Source organism: Diprion similis, chromosome 4 (genome assembly GCF_021155765.1).
Source record: "Diprion similis isolate iyDipSimi1 chromosome 4, iyDipSimi1.1, whole genome shotgun sequence".
Lineage (NCBI taxonomy): Eukaryota > Metazoa > Arthropoda > Insecta > Hymenoptera > Diprionidae > Diprion > Diprion similis.
The window spans coordinates 22787374-22812254 of record NC_060108.1 but is presented as its reverse complement, the minus strand read 5'-3'; the positions used below and the strand labels follow the sequence as shown (position 1 = coordinate 22812254).

General features: G+C 40.6%; 2 protein-coding genes across 6 annotated transcripts in view; one reads left to right on the top strand and one right to left on the bottom strand.

The window, feature by feature from the left end:
* Positions 1–24881, top strand: part of LOC124405872 (neo-calmodulin-like) — a 95593-nt gene that overhangs the window by 60572 nt on the left and 10140 nt on the right. For 3 of the 5 annotated variants that reach the window (XM_046881136.1, XM_046881133.1, XM_046881134.1), the window contains one exon: positions 19746–19991. In XM_046881136.1, the coding sequence (XP_046737092.1) occupies positions 19746–19991 (246 nt within the window). Of the gene's footprint in view, positions 1–19745; positions 19992–22323; positions 23273–24881 lie in introns of those variants that run through there. The other 2 variants (XM_046881138.1, XM_046881137.1) reach the window with 2 other exon arrangements.
* LOC124405873 (troponin C-like) lies at positions 5518–9684 on the bottom strand. The gene is made up of 5 exons (XM_046881140.1): positions 9554–9684; positions 8552–8570; positions 8076–8219; positions 6749–6997; positions 5518–5725 (listed from the first exon to the last, which is right to left on the bottom strand). Exons 1-5 carry the CDS (start codon positions 9554–9556, stop codon positions 5697–5699), a joined length of 444 nt encoding a protein of 147 aa, XP_046737096.1. The 5' UTR covers positions 9557–9684; the 3' UTR covers positions 5518–5696.

Below are 24881 nucleotides of genomic sequence, written 5' to 3'. Positions count from 1 at the left end.
AGAGCGGCGGCACGAATTTCCCCGTTAATTTGATCTTTGGCATAACGGCAATAATAAGTTGGAGTAAAAGTAAACCACAGTATCAATTAAACCGCTTCTCAAGAGCATATTTTTCTCTATACTTGACTTGCCTCCTTATCGTTAGAGTCGCGACAGAGTCTTTGCGCGACAAAGTGAACGAAAAAGGTAAAACAAGCGGCGAAGAAAAAACGTTCGTAAGAATACAAGAAGAGTAAGGGAAAAAACAAAGGACATAAAAAGAGAAGGAAAAAGCTTTTAGCTCAATTCTTCTCGACCTCTCCGGCTCTTTCCCAGCTGACCTAGTTGCTCGAGAAACAATCATGAGTAGGTACATGCAGTTGTACGTTATAGGCATCCACCCACTTTCAAATAACATACATTTTCAATCCGTACAGCCGTTCGTCTAGGCGTCTATCTCATTATATATCGCCCATGTATGGTGCATCCCATGCTAATGCGTGCCTGCAGACGTCCAGAGCTGTCGATGAGACGGGGTCTTGACACTTGAAGCTTTTTCCTTCCTTGTCAGAAAGTCCACTTTGTCGTTGTATTCATTCATCGCACGTTCATTCTCACGACTTTGAGACTACTGGGACTTCCACCCTCTCATATGCCATTTACAGTCGCGCAACTAAGCTTGTTGGCACATTAATATCGCCAGTCTCGCCATTCTGCTCCGTGTTCCCGACGAACACTCCCTACGGTATTTTCTTCACAGGTATATTAAACCGCCACTCATGCACTCGCGTCGCGACTTGGGGTGGGATCTAGGCTTCACGATCGTTTCAACGTCCCCTAGGACAATCGAATGAAAAATTGCGAACAAAAGATTGTTTGAAATTGAAATGACGTGCATTTGAAGTATCGTAGAAAGAAGACCTGACGCATGCTTTTTTAAAGTTACATTTTTTTTTTTAAATTGTTAATGTATACCTGATTCAATATTTTTATTCCATTGAGAGAATAACAGGAAATCGAAGACTTGCGGACAAGTAAAATTGAAAATGCTAGAAACTTCGTTTCGCGATGACAGTAAAACGCAATTTCAGGTAATCCGTGAGAATTCGAAGAGACAAGTAGCCGGCTATCCCCAACAAATGTATGACCGCACCGTTGAAATAGGAAAAAATCGCGCGATGAGTTCGATGCAGCAGTAGCAGCTGCGGCGGCGAGGAATCAATCACGTCCGTTAAATCCTGTCGCGTGGGAATCTACGGTGTTCATCAAACGCAAGGGTGCAATTACTCGGCTGAACCGGGGCGATAATACTGTATGAGAGCAGGGGTGAAAAGCTGAAAGCCCGGGGCACTCGCCCCGTCAAAGAGAAAAAAAAACCTGGAGGAATAGAAAATTGAGGAAACTGAGTGGTTCCTCGATCTCTCCAAGCAACCCTTTGATTTTTCAAGAAGCAAATAACCCCCGGATATGACAGCGACGACGGGAAGCAAACGCCGCGCGATGCATCCGATCGATGCTCAGGGCAAGCTTCAAGGAATTCCCTATACATGGCTTGGTTGTACAAGTTTTAATTATGGAATATACAATATAAAGATTAGACCTGAAAGAAGCTTACTTTCATCCGAAATTACTAAGCAGTAATGTCGGGTTGAATTAGGTTAGGTATAGAATTCTACAATGAATTAGGGTAGTTTTGTGATCGTTTGTTCCGAAGATATAAGTAAACGATACAAAACTCAATCCAAATAACGGTGTGAAATGAATATAGTCTATTCGTTTCTCAGAATCGATGCTTTATTTAATTTGTCAAAATTCTTTTTAGTCCTGAGAAACTCTAATCTCTAAAAAATTCTACGATTTCAAATAAAGTTACCACTACTGGAGATATTTATCATAAATTTATTTCGGATTAATTTAACTAATATATGTGCTCAATTTTTTGTTTTTGTTATTATTATTATTTGAAAGATTTGCGAATTTTCGCGTTGAATTATCTGTGAAAAGCAATAAGAATACTTGAAATTGTGATACAAGTTCGACAGCACCGAAGTGAACTTCCATCAAGATTCTACTCAGTCTGGTTAAAAATCCCGTAGCCTCACAGTTCTCATCAAAACATTCCTGTCACGAGTCAACATAGATTATTCGTCGCAAAAAGCGATCATCCCTGGACATTTTTCAAGAAGATGCAAAATATTCTTCATCTAATCGAAAGATTTTCGCCAAAAACGGTCCTCATACTTTATGCAACATTATAACTCGCTGTTATAGCCGTGTCTAATATCCGATGCATTTGCGCTGACGTATGCAGCATAGTGCACAGTGATATTATATAAGTATAGACACATAGATGACAGTCTCGCACAGACCGAAGTTAAAAATTAATTGAAAATTCGCACTACAAGGCATCGCGACGCTATATTCACACGGATTCTATACCGTGTGTAGCAGAACTTTGCTTCCCTGATATCAATATGTAATTGTTCATAGAACATGTGATCTGTAGGTATATGTAGCAGTTTCAACCAGGCAAACAACTTTTTACAACCTCGACGAATTTGAGAACTTGTAGAGGACTTGTAGACAGTGTGCATTATTTTTACAGAAGACAGTTGATAGTGCGTAGTTGTACAGTATCGTACAAAGTTTATACTCTTTCCATCCAGCCTCGTTTGCACCAATTCATTATCGAATCAAAAAAAATTTCCGAAACAAAAAATACGACAAAAGAAAGGCTGATAAGCTTTGATTCTAGTCGGTCAGCAAGTTGATTCTTATCAAAAGTAAAACCTATATATGCCTCCTTACAATTAGCTTAAAAGAGAATTTTTGCAATGACGTGTATATAGATGCCGGATATTCTTAATGCCAAAAACACGTCTCCCGTCCAAATTTTGCGTACTAGAATTCATTCCGTTGATCTTCAGTATCGAAACTAAGTTAAATCAATTCAATAAGCAATTAGCGATTTGGCGTAAAAATAAGAGAGCAGAAATTCTTTGGTACAAATTTCGCATGTAATATAATGGAGTTTACATGTACCTTGAAATGCAAGACGTCTTTCGTTGACGAGGCAGAGTATTCTTCGCGGCAAGTTAAGCCGTCACCTCCTCGCAAGCTCGAAAAATTAGGAAGACAATATCCTTCCAGGTCGCAGCACAACCTAATCCTGTCACGAGTCACAAAGTCTTTCCGCGATTCGGCCGGAGAGGGATCAGTTTGTATAAATCAGGGGCAACACGCCTCCTCACTACGAAATTACCTCATTCCGGGTAAGAGCCGATCGACAAATTGAGGCCCTGACGATACGAGCGCTCAACTGTGACTGATAACTTTCAAAGCAGCACGACGTTCCTAGATTCTTAGGTATACTTCCGTCATATAAACACTCGCAAGTCCCAGTAACAGAACAAGTGGATTTCTCCCGTTAGCTAAATGCCAGGGCTTACAATTCCATGGCTTGTCTACCTCGATGTTATTTCAACGTGCACTATAGTTGTCTTCGTTGTTATTTCATGACCGGAAAAGTTTATCGTTATTTATTGTTATTTTGAATTTTTTTTTATGACAGAATTTTTTTTTGCAGGAATATTGCAGGACAAGGTTCGGATATACAGTCGAGAGTGTTGTAAAATCTCGATGTTTAGTACGGCTTACGGCGATACAAATTGCACCTCACAAAAGTGTGTCTTGAGAGGACGAGAATCGTCCACAAGCACGTGACTTAAGTGCTACTTAAAACGGCGGTTAGACGTCTGATGTTCGCACCGATTAATTTAGCACCGAGTAAACTTGAGATTGTTATCTCAATCTCTCGCGCGGTTCGCTCGTTCGAAGTGAAAGTCTCTGATTCATCGTCTCGCTGAAACCCCAAACACCTTCCGCTCTATCAACTGTCGTTCAACGACAGAAAGGTAAAAAGCGCACCGCCCTTTATCGGTGATTTAGCAGGTGATCGGATCGGGTCAACTGCGTGTAAAATTGAAAACATTTAGTGACGAATTTGTCTGGTAACTTCTTCGTAAAGAAATTGAACTTGGTAGAATTTTCTAAACAATAAACAACAATATTCCCGTAAAACCCTCGAATATATTAATATATAATTTAATAATTTAATGCGCGTATCGTATCTTCATCGATTATTGATTGTTTGCGCGAAACTTATGGTAAGCTGGGCGTCTTCAAGCGTATAATTTCGGAGTTTTATATCAGATCACACATTGCGATTACCTCTGTGTGGTGGATTCATGTGAAACCGCGTGTCGAGGAGACGGGACATTACCCATCACCCCTTGGGCGAGACGTGCGACATCCTACACGCTAAACCTTTCACACCCTTCAAGGCCTCCCGCACCCTAAGCGAAGCCGCAACGTGATATCGGAGTTATGAATATTCAAACGCGATAAATCAGCATGCTGATGCTCTCTCAAATGTTTCACGCTACTTACCGTTTTTGACTAAATCCGTTCGGTGAATTAGTTGGAATTAAACCGGTTCCGGATGAATTTGAATACAGGTATTCCGTGAATAATGAAATGTTATTATTTTCGTTACGCTTGATTTTTCTTTGGAACAATTTCCCATTGGGTCGTTGATGCGGGTTCTTCGTCGATGATTGCGAGCAGATTTGTCGTTATCGGTAAATGTATTCATGCATTTGTGCATGAACGCATCGCCGAAAGGTCCTCGTGTGTATAATCCATTTAACGAACTAAAATTGTCTTCTGTTAAATCACAGTTTATATATGTACATGTATTATATATACGTAACACTTTACCTCTGGGCCAATATTTGGCTTTGTATTAATTGGGACCTGCTCATTTGCATCGAAACAGTTAAAACGCAATTAAACAACGCGTGCTGACTGGCTGATATTGATTGTGAGTTCATTGTAATTGGAAGCGACGGCGCATCGGATTGATGAGCCAGCTTTCGGGCTCGTGTTTCCACATCTCCTTGCAATAAATGATTTCCAGTCCGCCTGGTGGTGTTGACTTCAGAGCGGCAATCGTTGCCAATCGAGTGCTCATATGAATAGTGAATTGCTGGTTATATCGTCGGTCGGTATGACGTGAAAAAAGTTCAATGCGAATGGCGCGTTGAGTTCAAAGGATGGCTGGAAACACGCGGAGCGATTCAGTGAGCCGGATAAACACGGGAGTGCAGGAGGAAGGGTGTCGGTTAAAAGAGTCGGAGGGCCGATTGGCGAATCGATGAAAGGTGGAAAAAAGGGTGAAACGAGCATGCCTTATTGGCAGAGACGCGTACGTTTCGAGCTTTCGTGCGGCCCGTTTCGAGGTGATTGATTGCTGCAAGGGGAAAATTTAAGATGAGGAGAATTTCGTCCCAAGGTTTGCGACGTGGAAAAATTTTCGTGAAAATTAAAACGCTTGTAAAGTGCGGATCATTCCTCGATTTTTGATTCGCCTCATTGCACCGTCGCAGCTTTAGGTCTTATAGCTTGTGGCGGGAAATGAGAAATATTTTAAGTACACAAGCCTGACTTCCGTTATCGTAGAAAATCAATGACACGTAGAACGTTTACAAAACGATTTATACAATGTGGTATGATTGAAATTTACACAGTATTTAAAATACGCGAATCGCTGCTCAGGTGCGACGTGATGTACGGCAGATGATATTGCCGAGACTCCAGGAAATCGGAAAACGGTCTTTGGGTAATTCGGTAATTCTAGATACTTTGAATCAGCCCGATTAATCGCCGGTCATCATCTCCATGAATTCTGTAACAAAATGGAAACGACGCATGATGTTACAATTCCTAAAAAATTAAGAGACATGTGCGGTTACCAAAAGCTTGAAGGAAGCCAAGTGGTTCCAAATTCATCAATGCGAGTAAAAGGTTTCTGGATTTTCACAGACGCCAAGACGAGTGCAGAGGCGATCCTTCCAGCAAATATCACCGACGTGGTGCTCGCTGATTTTTGAAAGAGCCTTTTCAAGTGGGCTCAACAATTCTATGCGCGAAGCCGACGGCTCAGGATGCACATATTGCAGGGATCGCCGGAAGATTACCTCCTGGGGCAAAGGGGGAGGATGAAATAGGTCATCCTGGAGCTTTTGAAAGAGCCCCGAGGGTTGATATTAAGATACCCTGCACGCCGCGTCTGGTAATCCACTCCTGCAGAAGCCACGCGATCATGGAAGGATATCCACGACACAAAGCAACCGTAATTAAATCTTTGCGGAATTTCTCCCGCTGCATCGGAGAGGCAGGAAAGGCCCACTAACTCCGTATATGTAATCAAAACATTAATTCGCCGCCTCACGGTCGCAGCTTCAGTTCACCGGTGTAATTAAATTTTCGAGGAAAATATGATTATACTCGCAGCTTGTGTGCAGTGCGACTGCAGGAAGCTGAGAAATTTGTCCACTACTCTCGACTGGACGGATGCACCTTCGACTCGTTGACCCGATTTATGGTCCAAGGACTTTCGAGGTAGAGTCCGACGACTCGATTTGATTTGATTTGATGGTGATTGAGACCATCTCGATCCACTTTGTGACCTAATTGAGTGAAAATATAGAATCACGCGGCCTATCTCCGCAACTAATTGCGATTTTAGAGGCTTAAAATTGCAATATTTTCAACCAATTCACCTCGCTGTGTATTCTTGCCTTGTATTTTTTTCAATTTCTCCTGCAATAACCTTACGAAACAAATAATTTTCGTCGATATAATTAATCGCCAGGAGTAGACACGTTTAGCAAATCCTTGCGAGTAGTTCCGTCTTTTCACAACTCACCATCAAAATCTACGGTTCCCGAACCGTCAGTGTCGATTTCAGCGATCATGCCGTCCATCTGATCGGGAGTGATTTGGTCATCGAGAGCAGCGAGGATTTCGCGCAGAGAGCTGGTGGGTATGTACCCGTTTCCCTCCTTGTCGTAGAGCCGGAAGGCCTCCTTCAATTCCTTCTGGAGAGCCTCGTCGTCTTCCTCCTGGAAGTGGCTCGCCACGCGGTAAAAGGAGTCGAAGTTTAGGTGTCCGCTACCTGCGGGAAAAAATCGCAATCCATCAGCCAGAAATTCTTTGATCACACACGGATTTCGCCTAGATTATCTCTGAGTCGTGGTTCGTCGTCGAATGGCCGAATTGAGTGCGCACTGTTTGAGCCCTAATTCATTGTCCAAGAGGTGGCCATGCGGTGTTGACAACGATCACAGCACGTGATCTGCATGCCAATGAGGACCAGATACGCGCCGAATCAAGGGACGGAGTTTATTGGTTCCGGACTATTGTCCCCTTAAGCCTGGGAAAGGCGATCTCTACGCAGCGCAAAATCACGTTCTTTCCGCCACTTGACGCTGTCTGTTAATCGCGTGAATTTCGGTCAAACGTTGATTTTCTAATTCCTTGGCAAAATTCGGTGGATTACAAAGAAAAGTTCATCCGGATGCTGTAGAGAGGCAACAGCGCAGAAGTAGAATTTATTTTCCTTTGTCACGGACGTTTTTCCCCTTTATCCATCGTCGTTATTTCTTTTCTTTCTTCTTTCTATGCCAGAAACGATCAAAGAATGTATTTCCATAGGTAGCTACGCCGCGTACTTATACACCCATGAAAGTACCTGTCGACGATTGTGCAAAGGACTCTTACATACGAGCGACTTATATATTTGCGAATGCACATTTCTATTCACGAACACAATACATCCGGCCCGCCTTTCTGCACGTTCCTTAACCCGACTGAAGAGCGCGTTTCACTATATATATACATAATGGGCGTGAAACATAATCGAGCAATATAACCGTGAAGTACGACTCAAGTATTCTCTCTGTAATTCGCGTTTTTATTTTTGATTATTCGCGAATGGGTGTAGCGGTTTTTTACAGATCATGTTTCCGCTGATTAGAGACTTTTATTTTCGTCCGGATTACGGGTAGATAATCCGTATAGAATACCTCGTATATTCGGGCGCCCACGTAATGCGAATGATGAAATTTTCGCGGCGTATTGCGGAGGAAATAATTACACCGGAAACAAACCGATTATAAATTTTCACGCGAGAGCTGATATTTTACCAATGCTATATGGGGAATCACGGAATGAGACTGAGAATGAGAACATACCGTCTTCGTCCTCCTGTTCCAACAGAACCTCCAACTCTTGGTCGTCGAAGGTGTGTCCCAGGGTGTTGAGGATCGTCCTGACCTTCTCCTTTTCGATTTTACCCGCCTTGGTCGAATCGAACATGGAGAAAGCTCTCCTGAGCACTGCGAAGATAAAAATAATCCGTGCACTTATACTGATCGAACGCGACAAGGTAAACGAAGGAACTGCGAATGCCGCTACTATTTCATTCTCTTTCGTTTCGCCACATATGGTTAGTCCATACGTACTGTACGATGAAAAAACTAGGAATTTATTTTTAAATATGAATCGGACTAACTCCGTGTTTATGCGTTACACGTGCCACGAGCCTGCATAAGGCTGCACAGTGAATAGCCAAGCAGGAATGAAATGATAGCGAAGTCCGATTTCACGTAGTATACTGAGATTCCATCGTTTCACCCGTATATTTTCGACTAATTTCCAAGGTACTTACTTTGAACTTGTTCCTCATCCTGAAAGAAAAATGAGAACAGATTAGATTAGTCAGAAAGCAAATTTTGTTTTCTCTTTTTTTTTATTTGGTTGCAAAAATAATTGGCCGCGATTATTCACACGATTTACTACAAAGCACATTTCCGCTGGCTCAATGAGATTCGCCACATTTAATATAATGAACACTGTAATGAGAGAAGGCGCCGGATGTATACTTGAATTCTAAATCCGAATTTTGCTCCCGCTGATCAAAGGAAAAAATAAGAAGATGGAAAAAATGAATATGCACTACGGTGTAACGAATGTCGCACGAAAATATTCGTTCGGAAATAGGATAAAACGAATCACACCACTTTACGAGACTGTTAGTATAAACGAGGCGCCGTTCGAACTTCAAAGGAAATTGCCACGTGACAATGATATGTGTGCTTAGAAATGGGGACAAGATATCGGCGTTTCTTTCCAATATTCGTAGACTCGAAATCGAGATAATTTAAATTTTTTCCGCAGCAACGCCTCCACCATTTTCTGCAAGTGTACGGATAAAACATTTTCAACTATTTTCGCTCATTTGGACAAAGTGATTCCGGTAATTACGAGTTCGTCAATTTGCTGATATAGTCGATTTCATTATCTGAGAACTCGGGACAAACATTCCCTCGAATTTAACACTGTGTTAATAATTTCCACTACGATTAGAAAATCGTTTCTCCTATCCCGAGAGAACTTTGAAATGGAACGAAAGCTACAAAGAAGTGAAGAAATCACTTCCTTAGGCATATTGATGGATATTAACCACTTATAATATCGAAACGATGAAAAAGTATCGGAATTTCAAATATGCCATCTTGAGACGAAAATACGCCCCGAGCACTACGATGGCATCCCGTAAGATTGACAGTCCAAGACACGAACAAGTAGTGCACAAATTGTGTGGTAACGCGAGGCTGAGAGAGTTGACAGCCTGGGTAATAAATGGTGTGAAATATTTTTCTAGACAAACCATGATTGGTCCGGCGTGAGTGGACGACTTTGCGACGAGATAAAGAGTGGCTTAACACTAGCGTGTGCGCCGGGTGTCGCTCGTACTTTTATAAGATCTCGAGGCAAAGTGAAATGCACCAAAAACGTGGATCATGGTGTGAAGGGGAGCCGCAAACACTCTGCTATAATGCTGCGTCCCGGTGTAAAAATTTGAGCCAATCGTAACGCGCGGGCTCGAGGCTGACGAAGAGGGTGAAAACCGAGAGTCGGGGCGCAGGGAAAACGCGTCCGATGCTGTATAATTATAATGTGTGCCGCGGTTTCGGAATATAGCGGATTTTGAGTGGCGTGGGTGTAGCAGCCGAGCCGCAAGCTCGGAGCTTGCGGGCTTGCGGGCTGTTCGGAAGAACGCCGGATCCAATTCGTTCCCGCTGATGCCATCGTGTAGATGGTTCTCGGCCGTTTCTAGATCCGAGTTGGATGCTGCGACGAGGGAGGGAGAGGGGAAGGAGGGAGAGAGAGAGAGAGAGAGAGAGAGTGGAGCGAGGAGAGGCGCGGAGAGAAAGGAGGCTATTTCCAAACATTCCAGACTATGATATTGCTGCTTTCCAAGGGCTCGCTTTGCGCGCCGGATATATTTCTGATTCTTTTATCACGGTTTGGGATCCTTTTTTATAGTCTTCTTTTCTATCCCTCGCCTGCATTCTTTTTCGGTACCCACCAGAAATTTAATATCCTCGATTTTGCGGGACTTTCCGTGTCTCACTCTTTAATCTGGCATATTATAACCACCGCGGAGAAGTTTATGCTGCCGCAGCTGCTCTGCGAATTCTTCTTCCCTTTCGGAGAATCGGAACGGTGCACGAAATAATTATCTGGATCACTGATTTTCGGCTTACTTGGAAGAACTCGTTGTGCGATTTCGGTATCAGAGATTACCGCGTAACTAGACACTTTGCTTGTTTTTTCAACATCTCAATCATTCACTTCGGTGAATAAAAATTCCGTAAGTTATGTTTTGTTTTTTTCTTCATTGAAAAAGCTTTTTTTGCAAATTGAAATTGCGCGGCTTTAGCTTCAAGTATCTTTGCTCGTCGATTATACCTGTTCAAGAAACACGTGCCTAAGGCGTCAAGAAATATCGCGTGTATAAAGATATCCGCAGGACAAATTCTTCCGAAGACGAATTTATGTCGATAAAGAAACTCGCTGTAAATATACAATATATGTATAATATACTTAAACGTTTTTTTTTAATTTTTAATTGAGTCGATATATTCGAGATAAGATCTTTTCACCACTTGGAGGTAATTCGCTTTTAGTATTACATATAATCAACGTCGCCTAGTGCCAAATGGAATTCGGAAATGAGATCGTCTCCAGCCCCTTCGGCATGGTCGTTGAATATGAATTTTTTTTTTTTTTTCACACGTTGTATCGAGTTAACGAGGATAAAATGGATGCGCTCATTGCCCGACGTATAACGACATCGGAGGTTCTGCGGCTGTATTGACGGAGAAAACAAGGAATAAAAAAAGAATGAAATAAAACTGCCAACATTTGGATAATTCAATGTAAGAGACGTTATCTGTCAACGCTCGAGACGCGAAGAATCTTGACCAATTAATAACAGCTTAGAAAATCTGGCAACAAACGGATTACCCAAACGTCAAAACAAATTGGCTTCCAATGTCAAACTGGCTTTCGGGCTATTTTTTCGAACGGTGGCTCGAGCTTGCGGAAAAAATCTGGTGTTATATAGCTTGTACAGACCGACTCACCTCTTATACATCCGCGCATAATTACTCGCCATTTTTCAACAGATGGCCCGACGTTAAATCAAGTGGAAATAGTATAACGCCAGATATTTTCCTTCGGGCAAAATTAGCAGTGGTTATAATTCACGAGGCTTTCATAGAGCTCGAGTGAGAAAAATGATGTCATTATGAGAAATCGGTTGGGAAAATTATTTTACAACACGAGAGAGAATCTTACGTAGATTATGTAACACGTAATTATAATATCGGTAAATAAGAAAAAGTCGTCATCTCGCACCGTCGTCATTATTATCATTATTATTGTTATTACCATCACTGCTGGCAAATCTCAGATATTTTTAGGTCGCATCACGTTGAAGCTCTCCGGCCGTTACTCGTTAACGTGTAGTATATAAGCCTCCGTCACGATGGAATGCGAGAGTGGAAATCCTACGTCTATCCAGATTGACGCTGCTAGAGTGTCGAGTGTTTTGCAATTCATGCAACTCATGCTAGTTTACATTTACAATATTTTTTTTTTCATCATTATTTTTCTTCGTAGTTAAGAATCCATGTTTTTGATTAAAAAAAAAATCAACCTACAGCTGTCGCTTGTAATACGTAGCGATTCCATCGAATCGCACGTTTTTTTTTGTTTCTTTTAGCAAAATTTCGTTAAGCAACGATATAATCAAATAACCACAAAAATTGAAAATTCACTGTTAATTTCCAATTTCCATTTTTCATGCGGGGTTAATAAATTACAGAAAAATTAAGGTAATTCAATATTTCTATGATAAATTGATATTATTATTCGCAGATCTCGATATTTTAAACTTTATTATATTTATTTTGAATACCTACACATATATAACTACGCAGCTACGTATTTTCCACATGGCCAGAAATCCCGGCCGAGAATTGTAGTTCCGATGTTCTTTGCAAGCTCTTATTAGGGACACGGAGGCGTGATAAAAACCTTGCAATATCTGCCACACGCGAATCAGTGCCGTTCAAATTGGTCATCAATGATTCAAAGATTCTGGCAAGCACGAGCGTCGAGTTGCACTATTTGCTACCTCAATAGGTTATCGAGTGTTTCGTCGAATCGATACAGAACAGCCTGATTCTCCTTTATTATACAGGAAAAAGTTAATTGTTCTTATTTTTAGTTGAGGCAAAATTTCAAAAGCTTATCGCAGCCTGGATACGAGTCGAAATAAGCTACGTTTCCGATTTTTCAATCAAGCTGCAATGCAATGCTCTGAATAGACGGTTCGCAGCCAGAATAAATATCACGTCGAATGTCAAGGGAAGCGTTGCATCGATAGTTCTTGAACCCGCGCGAATGCCGTGTATTATATACCTATATAGATATATATAATAGCAGTTCGAGGGTATAAACATGAAAATTTCATTGCGCTTCGATGCTGTGCAGCGGTTAAATAGCAAAAGAAAATCAATTTCTCGCGTACAAAGTAAGGAGTTTCTAGTTTCTATCGAAATACTGAGTAATTAATGATTAATTAATCGTAAGAATCTTTGCTGGAAAAATTCGTAGCCACATCGAACGAAAAAGCAACATCGTCGTTTCGTCGACATCGCGTTATCAGCTGTTTTTCACATATGTAACAATTTCATTTCTGACCCCATCTGCGATCCGAATCAGGCAATTATTTCAACGGTTTGTACAGGCAAGAAAGTTTTCCGCCGACATTTGAGACAAGTTTTTTTGTCCCGCTCCATCTAAGAGAAAACAAAGTCGTTTCACGGAGCACGGGTTGCCTAATACCCACCGAAAGATATGAGGGTAGATCTGAGAACAAGGAATAGACTATATAGACGCGGTGCTGATCTGATCCAGGATATATATAAATGCGATCAAGCGATCGAGGAGGATTCTTGGGAACGTAAACCCGCGCCGCACAGAAACGTTGCAGTACTTTATACACACCTACACAAGCTGCTTCCGGCTGTTGGAACGTCTGCGGAATTCAAGACGGAAACAATCAGCTGATTGAAATACTGCAGCGAGAACCAATCGTCGAGCTTGAGGAAAACCAGCTATATACTGACGCTTGTCTGCTAATCCCAAGCTTTGACGTCGTTGCATAATCATTTCCTCGATCACCGATGCATCGAGATTCGTTGAACAGTTCAAACCAAAATGAACTTCAATCTGGCTCCTCAACAATTTCGAGTTCGCGTAATCGAACAATTTTCGCGAGTTTATAAATTTCGATTCTTATTCTAATAACAAACTGATGACATTAGCTTGGTTGAACTCGTATTGAACATCCAGCTTTCTATTCTTTCAATTACCTATTCCTAATAAGTCATAAAAACCTTTGGAAGAGTCATATATGTTAAAAACAATTACAGAAATAGTATTTACACCGATTTATTATTCACTAACTCATGCAGCAGAGACTAATTAGTTGGTATAATACTGCGTGGTCTCTATAACTTGCCTGTCTCGAGCCGCGAGTAATCCAGAATTAAGCATATTATATCCACATTAGCGTTGAATATTCCACGAACGTAACACTTTACGGGAAAAATATATGCTCTGCGGCTTATAAGTCATACCTCCGAGCTTTGGGAAGGAATAAGTTGCGAATGAATACGTGTATACTACGTAAAATCCGGCGGACGATGCACCCTGCAGAAGGCTGATACGTAACTTTGGAGCGGATAATCGTTGCAGCTCGTGAGGAACAATGGACCCTGCCGGTGGCTGGGCTGACCGGGAGGAAAATCCGCGGCATTGTTCCCTTCGGCGTGATTATCCGACGCACCAGCCTGCGGAGGCCCCACACAGCTTCCGGTAGGATCACTCCAGGATCCGCGCGGTATTTCGATTACAGAAATGTCGAGCCCGGGTAATCCAGGCAGGTAACATTCTGCTGCACACATGTGAACACGTCCGCGTACCTACCTCTATGAATTTTCCCTATTTTGGGGCCATGAGTTTCCCTGAGCGCATCGGATTATTCACTCTCGGAGTGCGCGGAACTCGGTGATGCCGCAGTGCGTATTAAAGCTCACGAAAAAAAGATACCGCGTGTTCGGTTTTGATGAAAATTTTTCATACGAATTTTGGACGTGTGTCAAACTGAAATTGCAAAGAAAAAAAAAAAAAAAAAAAAATTACGCTATTCAGTTTGCTCACGTGTTTCGAAAAGATTTTTCAAATGTTGGTTGTTTAAGGAGAAAATTTGATAAACATATATGAAGATAAATATGTGAAAATATAAAACACAATAAAACCAATAAGAATAACAAAAGAAGAAGATAAGAATAGATAAAAGTAAGAAAAACAAAATAATTAATGAATAAATAGAAAACAAAAAGATCAGTAAGTTAAAATAAAAAATAAATAAGTAAGTAAAGATGTAAAAAGATAAAAATAGGATATACAGACAAGACAAGGAAATAAATTGTCAATCATTTTTTTCGAAAGCTCTGTATTAATTTTACCAATTTTTTCTCTTTGCCTCGAAAAATATACGATTGTACAAAAATCTGTATGAATTACACTTATTTTGGCTACCTGGATGTTAGACTATTTCTTGATATCGAGGATTTTTCAACCCCACAAACTTGTCAAATTTCATAAATTTTCCTCACGAAATCTTCGCATACCAGAAATTTGGATCAATAAAAATTACAGCCGTCTACTTATACTTGTCAATATAAAGAAAATTTATTGTTGATTGTAAGCGAACCACAATCACGTCTAAAAATACCGAATTACAGAATTGAGCTTAAGTAAAGCTTTTCATTACAGGCCAGCCAGGTGCGCAGAGAAAGGTAGAGCAATAAATTTAAAGTGGGATTGTGGCCAATTGTTCTGTCTGAGTTTACGTCCGGTAAAAGAAGAAAAACAAAAAAGAATTTAAAAAAAAAATAATCGAAAAAGCACCGAAGAACAGTAAGAAAAACGAAACATCGAGCCACCAAAAAAAGAACACCGGGCTTAAGCTCAGCGACTAGATTTATTGGTCAGGTTTCAAGGGAACCGATGAGGCGAGATTGAGTATGACGAAGAACGATAATGTATGTACCTAAATTATCTGAAACCTATGTATACACCTGCCATTTGTCACTAGAAGTCGAGGCAGTGCTTCCGGGCCCAACGGCTATTCCTATTATGATTATAGAACGCGGCGTGAGATTTGCGAACCTTTTGGACGCTCCCATTTTTCGTTCATAAGCGCATTTCCAGGCTTGGCTGTCAAATTTGCAATTATATAGCTCGAAATCGGGCAATTAAGCTCTCGCCAAATGGACAAGGGGATTATAGCCAATTTCATTAGCATTTTTTTACCCACGTTCGAAACTTTATTACATTCTGAATATGAATTTTTTTTTTTTCTTCACTCATATGTGATTATATGAACTACAGACAATTTTAAACTTGGCGAAGAACTTTATTACACTTCTATAACCGCTGAAAAGTTTAGATCCTTTTTCACTTTGATCTCGATATGTTCCATAAAAATATAATTAGATGCTATTTATTTAAACGTTCGCTATGATAGGGCGAAAATAGTGAGTAAAAAGATTAAAGAATATGAAATTTGAAATACCGAGAATAAGATTTTCGAACAATGATTCGTTTGTTCCTACTACAGATTCAAATTCCAAAAGTTACGTCACGCAACGTAGTATATCACAAGACGGTTTTCGATATGCGATAAAAAGCGGTATAATTTTATGAAATCAGTCAAAAGCTTATCCGCTACTGGAAGTTGTTGACATCTGATACTCTGCACCGGAGTTAGCAAGGCTGACCGTTTCATGTACGGCGAAAATCGGTCGAGAATAAATTACTCTTGAACGTCGTACCTACCGCCATTCGTGTATGTCGTCGGTTAAATAACGACGTCTTTCGCAATAAAATCTTATTTGCGACGATGTCACCTACACACACACACTGCAATACACGCATAAAGTAATACACGCATAAAGCAATACACAATACATAAGTTTACGTTATATTTATACGTCGGTAGTTCTCATGCCGTCGCGCCGCTGTTTAAGCTTTGCGAGATAGAATAAAAATAGTAGGTATACATAATATCCATTATAAACGTGGATTAGAAGTGGATCTACACGTGAATACGAATGCCTATGAATTATTTCATTTCACAGTCAGAGAATTTGTCAGGGAACTCTGAAGTAATAATTTCCTACATTTTATGCGAATCTCATTCGCTATACGTAACAGAAATTTTATTTCAAGGATATGAGCAATGTGACTGAAAAAAGATGAAAATATTTTCTAATCGCTTGTGAGAAAATTGTCTAAGCCGTTCAACGTATTTCGATTAAAAAAATTCCTCCAATTCCCGCAATATGAATATTGAGTAAACCTCGCAAAGCAAGCAGGTCACTCGCACTTTCAGGCCACATAACGTAAGATTCTATAATTATACATTCCTATGACTATACCTGCACTACTACCGAGGATTGTTATCGGTTGAAATATTTATACGTTGAAAGTATACCGCTGCATCGCTGTGCTTATAGGGCACTCCACGTCAAATCGACCAGGGTTTGACCCTCGAATTCCTGGATTTGTTCCGCAGATTTTTTTATCGTTCCTTCATCTCTAACAAGCAATTAAATGTTCTTGAGTCCATTTTTTTTTTTTACTTGCGATTTTTTAGAACCAATATCTCTTTGGAAGTCATTTAAACACGTGAAAAAATTCTCAAATAGAAAAATAAATAAATAAATAAATAATGCAAAACAATGAAATATTTTTTTTACAAATTTTCACACACACTGATTGCGATTGAAGCTGTGGTGTAGAGCTGCAGCTCGTCTATGTCGAATTTCTGAACACAACGCGAAGGCTCGGAAGCACGTGCTTCCCGGCACCAGGCGTCGAATTATGTATATGCGGAGGAACGACGCCTACAACTCGACAGGCATGCGACAATATTTACGAGTATGAATATTTATCACGATGTATTTCTAAATTCTAAGCCCGACCTCGAATCGACGATGTCGTTTGTGTGCGAAGAGACACTGGTGAGGCCCAAATTCGCGCGTCTGATCACTCGCTGACTTGTTCTACTGCCGGATTCATCTGAATCACTTTTCATTAACTGAGGTTTGAAATTTTCGATCGATACTTTCACCGCAATCATTTTTTCTTCACACAAAGCTTGTAAGAAGTTGATGTGAGAAATGGAATGAGCTTTTCGAAAATAGTCATTTACGAACGCTGTTGCTCAATCCTGTTTATTTCGAATGATTAAGAATTCGGGAGATTTTTCGGTTGTCATATACTTGTCACTTTCATCATTTCGCTAATATATTTTAATAGATCTCGACGCGGTAAATCATGAATTTGATAAATAATCCAACCCACTTGGAGGATTTCAGGCGTAAAAATGAAATTTATTATTTAACTAGAGTATGTGAATACACGTATGATTTTGCCAGCCACTGCCGTAACTGAGACGTGAATATCTCAGAAAATGTGTAATTGTGTATAACTGGGAGGTGGGATATTACATAAAGCAGAATTGAAGATAAAATTAAGTCGCAAATTAAAACCGGCGAGAATTTCTATAGCCACATAGGTGAAGACGTGATATAAGTCGAAGTCGTTGAATGTGTTTGAATGGAAATTTCGAAGTGGGAAGACGAAGACGACGTGAAGTTAGATCCGGATCAGGGAATGCATTAGACGGCGAGTTACCGCGTGCAGGGCAACCGCCTCTGTGTTCCATAACTTGAGCCGAAATATTCCGGATCGGTGAAACTTTCTGACTGTATAAAGTTTCCAACGCAGATGCCCCAGTTTCGGTTCCTGGAGCTTTCGCGACTCCCCGTAAAGACAGTAAACAACGTTATTTTTACATTTTGCAATACCGGTACTTCCGGTCGTTATACGCTCTTGAATCTGCAGCTACGATCCGCCGATTCCTGACCAAGTTTTCAGATCAGATAAAAAGGCAAGGATGCTGGAAAAGGAACGGTAAAAATAACATAAACATCAAAAAAATCCCATCCGCTAAACTTTTTCTATACAAATCATTCCAGTCTCGTTTTTCCAGAAGATCACATCCGAGCTTCCGTCGCTTCCTTGCATCGCGAACGTATAATCTTCCGAGTTTAACGATACCCCGGAGTCTCAGAAAAACGGCATTCCAATAACCAGCTGAAACTTTTCCCGAAATGAAATGGTTCCAAGTAATCCCCATCACGTTGGGCTCAAGTGCTGGAAGGCTGTTAGAGTTGATTAAATTGTCGGGTAAAACTAGACAACAACGAATCTACGTCTGCGGCATAGATTCGGCCCGTTTTATCCAGGATAAACTACTGCGAGCTGCGTAGAACCCGTTATTTTGACGGGGTTAAATGGGCGATGGTCGCACGCAACGTACAGACGCATTTTCTGTTCCATTCAAATTGTCTCACAGGTATGGATCAGGAGCGTCAAAGACTTCTCTGCGTTTTCAAATTCTAAATTCTCGTCACGCCAAATCGACATCTGCACTTTTTGCCGAGCGGTTTATCACGCCTCGTACGATTTCCAGCCTCTTCAGCTTGACTGCGAGGAGGTAACTTCATGAATTTGGGTAAAGTTGAACGGGGACGTTGATTCCCTGATCCCTGCTCCCGAAGGACGACGGGCGTTATGGAAGACCGCGGGGAATAGAACGCGGTGCGCATTTCTAATTTACAATATCGTACAGCGTTTCAGATTTCTCGAATTCGGCGACACTGCGGACGTTTCATCGACATGCCCTGAATTCAAAAGCATACGGCGTATACCTTCGTGCCTATAATCAATGCGGGCTTGCCCCCAAGAGCGTCATTAGTCCTGGTTAGTTTACCACGAAGGCGTACCTAATACCTCCAGGAAAAATTCCGGCCCTTCTCTCGCCCCCGTGAACTCGGCGTCGTGCTTGTTTTATCTTTCAATATGTTTCGCCGATGTAACCCCCAATATTTTATATTATTTATAATTATATCCCTGTCCTTACAGATCGTCGAATCTCGACTCTGTATTGACCAACGAAATTTTTCCGATTTCAATCCACAGAAAGAAAGAAACGAATGAACGAAAAATGTATCAGGGATCAAAGGATCGGCTCAAAAACAGCCATAATTGACTGTCCATCAATCAATCGTACGAGCTAAAGATCAAAAGATATTTCAAACAGCGAATTGCAACTGATTATTATACTCACAAATGGATTTTCAATGTCCATTGACAATCGTGATCTCGAATCCTCGTTATAATTACCGCGTTCAACAGCCGTCAACCCCTCGTCCTGTGCTTGCTGAATATATCTGGCTAACCGAATCTCTCTCTCTCAAAAAAAAGAAACAAACGTCGAATGCTTGCTCCAAATTGGGGTTAGATTTTTTTTTGCACTCGTTCCTCTTTCCTTGCCTTGATATTCACCCTGTTTGATGGATGTGCAGGCTCGCAACAAACCGGCGGACGGAGTTGGACACGTGAACCAGAAAGGAGCGGCTGGACAGAAGGCGCCACTGGCAGGGGGGCAGAAGGTCGCGCCCGGGGCAAAAGCCGCCGCAAAACCCGCCCAAAAGCCCACCGCGCAGAAAGGGCAAGTCAAGGTTACTCCAAAAGCAGCCTCGGTCAAGACCGGAAAGAACAAGAAGAAAGGCCAACGGCAGCAGTACGATCTCATCGTCACAATAAACTTGGTGAGTATCAATTATACTGATTGTGCAAACCGAAAATCCCGCAAATATTTCGCAGAGAAGTAACGAGTGTCACCAGCGTGACACGTTTTCGCGAACTCTTGAGAGAGGAACCCAAATTATTTAGTCGATAGATATTCAGACATCAATTTTTCAGCAACAAGTCAACCAATTAAATATAATAATCAGAGTATAAGTCGCTTTAAGTGTCTGTGTAAAGAATCTTATAACATACATTGAGGGAGAGAAGAAACTTTCAGGTTAAATACAGTTAAACGTGATTTCATTGACGGTCATTCAAAGACCAAAATAATTCATCATACACTCGCAGGATCCTGAATTTTAAATCGCTGTTTCTACTGTTATCCTTTATCTTCTTGAAATGAAGCAAAAATTCGTTCCTCTGCTTGGTCCTTGTAAGACAGGTTAAGATATTCGATTTTTGACGTGTAGAAGAAGAGAATAATCCTCGGCGAAGCGGTTCCAATAAATGGACAGAAGAAACGAGCCGTAGAGCATAATTCATCGGGATTTACGGTCATCCGTAAGCAAATCGAATCGTTTCAAGTAAACCTGCCAGAGCTTCGGCTCTCGTTATCCTTCAAATCGGCGAGAAGTGGCGCATTAATAAAAATTTATTTCCCGGATCGTTTACCAACGATTGACACGAGGAATGCCGGTTGAATGTGCGGGAGCGCAAAATTCGATGTTAACTAAGAATAGAGGAGCTGATCTGGGACCGAAGACTGGCGACATCTTTGCTCGCGTCTTTGTATTCTTCTTGGAAAAACTTTTCGTTGACTAGCAGTAGGTATTATACCTCCTTCGCGATCTCCGAGCGGATCAAGATCGCGTTTATTGGAATATTCAGGGCTGCTGATGCTTCTTCTTGGCACAACTAAATTAGCCAGCATTTCTACGCTCAACTGTGCAGTATACCTCTACAAATGCCGTCATTGGAATTGAATTACTTTGCAGAAGTGCAGATGAAACTCGAAGATAAGAATTGCTCCTGCGAAATTTACCAAAATCGGACGATCGACGTTAATTAACACCGAATTTCAATTTAACTCCGACCCGATTTCCCAGCACGTTGCCGACTGACGTATCTCCAGTTCATTATCAACGTGATATTGAATGGCCAGAGGCCAGGGACTGGCGAATTCCTGGCATTATTCATTCGCCCTATTGGATATTCCGGGCATTGCGCGTTGTCTCCCTTTTTCACACACAGAATTTCCCTAGATTTTCACATAAGTTTTCTGAAATTTCATGGAATATCTTACGGAATTCAAAAGGTTCTTACAATATTCTTTTACATTCCGCGTATATATACTTCGTTCATACTTCACTAGACGTTGACGAATTAATTTGTTCATATTTACAAAATTTTGTGGTGATTTGTTAGTTTCTTATTCAATTTCAGGATTTTGCCAAGTTTTGCCGAGACCAGTACTGAAGAAAACAAAATGGAATGCAAAACATTTGAGATTCCGCAGGCTTACATTAAATTTATGAAAAAGCCTCAGCGGTATGCGAAAATTATTTGTACAATCAAAATACTGGATGGATACGGCTTCACCGAATGGTCTTAAAATTTTCCCCATAGTTTGCAAATCCCTCGACAATAATAAGTCAACAGATTTTCATCGCTATAACTTGGCGAAAATTCGAGCAATGCTGACACATGTTATATACTCTCAACCGAATTCTTTGTGTAAATACGTATCATAGACAGAAATACACTCGTGATATTTTCCTCGTTTTCACAAAGACAACCGACTCGCAATAATTCCTCGTCATCCGTTGCAGCTGTGATATTTAGAATTCATGCGTCGGAATATCGAGTATTACGCGACGATGAAAAAAGTATTTAACGCAATTTCCGTTTTATATAATTTGGTTAATAATGGTTAATGATCATGACAAAAAGAGAAACTGCTCATAAAAAGCGAACCTAAGCTCGGTGCCAAATGCCAAGTTCAACTGCTGGTCAAGTTCGTGTCTATAATTGCGAAAAAAAAAAACAAAAAACCAGAGGTGGGACAAAATTTACCCGAAAACGTTTTTAAAATCCACCCTAAGCGAGACTGAGGTGTGTTGATTGAAATCTGACGCCGTCTTGACGGATTTTTTGAAATTTTCCGTAGTCATTTCGAAGCACAGTATAAAAAAACGGCGACATCTTCAGCGATATAACGCAAAAATACCACGAGGGAATTTTTAATTTAGCCGCAAAATCAGCGAGCTGCAGGTCTGATTGCGGATGTGCGACGCGACAATGGCTGAGAGTCTTCACAAATACTTGTAAATGTTTTGGCATTTGGCAAGGAGGATCGGCCGCGAGCTTCGCCTCAGTTCGGGGATCGAGGACACAAAGGTCTCGGCCTAGTCAGCCAATCCAAGAGCAGCTGACAGTTAAAAACAGCCGGCAGCCTACTTAGTGACGGAGATTTCTATATCGTTCTTAAAGTTTCTTTTAAAATACCACGTTACATTATCCACGGGTGGTCGAGTTTTCAGTTGACGAGAGCGTTAACGTCTCGAGCGCGTTCTAAGACTTCCGGTGCACTTGATACTACTGTAAAAATTCCTCGTGGAAGAAGGCATATTGATCAAATAAAAAAGAAAGAAAGAAACTTATTGAAGATACAAAAAACTTTTACACTTGCTTCGACTTCGTTCGGGCGGATTCCACAAATGATGTGAAATATGTAAAGCTCGTTTCGAGTGACGTGCAAGAGTTGAAAGTTCGCTAATTGGATCTGAAAATACAACAAGTGCGTCGAATATCTTTGATTAAGATAGAGTTGAAGTTTTCTCGTTAACATTTTTTTTTTAAATTTATGTTACGCTGAAAGGTTGAAAAAATATTTGATCAGTTGAACTTTATTCTAGACAAAACAACGCCGTACGGTGGCCAAGTTTATTTGATATATATTGTTATTCGCCCGATCCCACCCGAGGCAAGTTACAACAATAAACGATTGCTAAAATATAACTGTAGAGCGTATGTGACACAAGTTACACGATTAGATGATGTTTCATACAGCAGTTGCGAAACTTTGTGGACACTTTGCCTGTGAGGTATATAGGCAATTGTAAAGATTGAAATAAAATTCACTCTGTGTTTGATCGTTGGCATTAAATCACGGAAGTTATAGTGAACAACGTAAAGAATTATGGCGGAAGCTGCCACCCGCTCGGAACGGAAGTACACCCACGAATACGGAAGGCTGAGGCGTTTGACGAGCAAAATTGACGGTCAAATACGACAAATCAGTGTAAGTTTGAAGCTAACTGATAACAGGAGTAAAAGAAAAAAATAACAAATTTTATTTCCTCAATTCCTAAATAATATAATCATTTAAACTCGAAACTACCAATTTTCAAATCCATTCCCGAATAATCCACGACGACAAGTTTTCAGAGGCCCGAATGCTCCCAGCATCCACTCGATTTACGGTTTCGGAGAATAATCAGACCGAGACCTCGTCACGTCAAGCTCTCACGCGGTCTGCGCTGACAGATTTCGTCGACGCAAGTAACTACGGTCGTTCATTCATGATGCGTTAAAACACGGGAGGAGGGGGGAGGGAGGAAAATAAATAAGTCAAAAAACACTCGGTGAATGAATGAAGTAACCAAGCGAGAACGCGAAGCTGAACTTGATGAAAGTTTTCATTTTCCGGATAGACAAATAATACCTCGGGTTTCGATCTCATTCAATGTATAATTTCTTGTGCAGCTTGAACTGGCGACGTTGCAAATTAAATTTGCACAATTGCTGTATCGTTGTTTGGCAAAGTGAATAAAAGCGACCGTCCATATTCTGAAAATTCCGGGAGATCAAGTCAACGGAATTTCTTGACGATTGGAACTTGACAAAATCAGAACGGTTTGGTTAAAAAAGATATTAACGAAAATAAGAAATTGGCAACAAAAACCAAAAGTGGAAAGTTTAGAGTTTATATAATATTATGTTATCGGTATACGGTTGATTGAATTCTAGAACACGTTATTCACGTCGATACCTGGTTATGGATAAGCTCTTCCGTTTGCGAGGGAACGGTTTTTTCATTCTCTCTCGACTCAGCGTGTATGAGCTTCATAATCTATACTATCAAGCTTCGAGCCGCTCATTCTTTCCGATACAAAGAACGCGACACAGTGCTTCGTTGTTGAAAGTTTCGTCAAGAAATTTCTCTCTCTCTCTCTCTTATGATTTACCGTACAATTTCCGCCTTCGCGCGGAAGTTCATCCCGTCTTCTTCACCTACAGTCGATTCGAAAGAAAAACGAAATCCGGAAATGTAAAGAAACAAGAAAGGAAAAAAGGTGCTGAGAGGAAAAAGAGAAGTGAGGTGAAAAAATATGAACAACGGCGTAGGAGAAATTATAAAAAAAATAAAAACTTTGCACTAAGTGTTTGCAGGTTGTTCATACAAAGTTTTAATCAAATTCCCTGCAGCTGGTGGTTCTATAGATGATAGGTACATAAGATGTTTTTCCAGGAATCCAGAAAAATTATAATTGAAAAAGAAGACGGCAAAGAAAAGAAAAATAATATCGAGAGTTCAGTTATTCAATAATTGGAAATGACGTGGAATTTACGATGGGTTTCTTTCGGTTCAAGTTCGTTTTTTTTCTTCACAATATTCCAATAATAATAACAGGATTAAGAAAATTGATTGCTTCCTTTGATACCGCGAGTGAAAAGAATAGATTGAATTTACCAAATATTTCACCCTGGTCCTGGTATCTTGATTAAATTTCTTTTTTATACATAAAACGATTGCACAATAATTTGTAGAAGTGAAACTCGACGGTGTCGAGCTACAAACGAATGAAAAAATGCAAAAGTAAATAAGAACGGCGCCATGGAGGATTAAT

Coding starts and splice junctions, on each gene's coding strand:
- LOC124405873 (XM_046881140.1), bottom strand. Junction 6,998..8,075: donor GGAACAGGAGGACGAAGACG/GTATGTTCTCAT, acceptor TTTTTCCCGCAG/GTAGCGGACACCTAAACTTC. Junction 5,726..6,748: donor GGGAACCGTAGATTTTGATG/GTGAGTTGTGAA, acceptor ATTTTGTTACAG/AATTCATGGAGATGATGACC.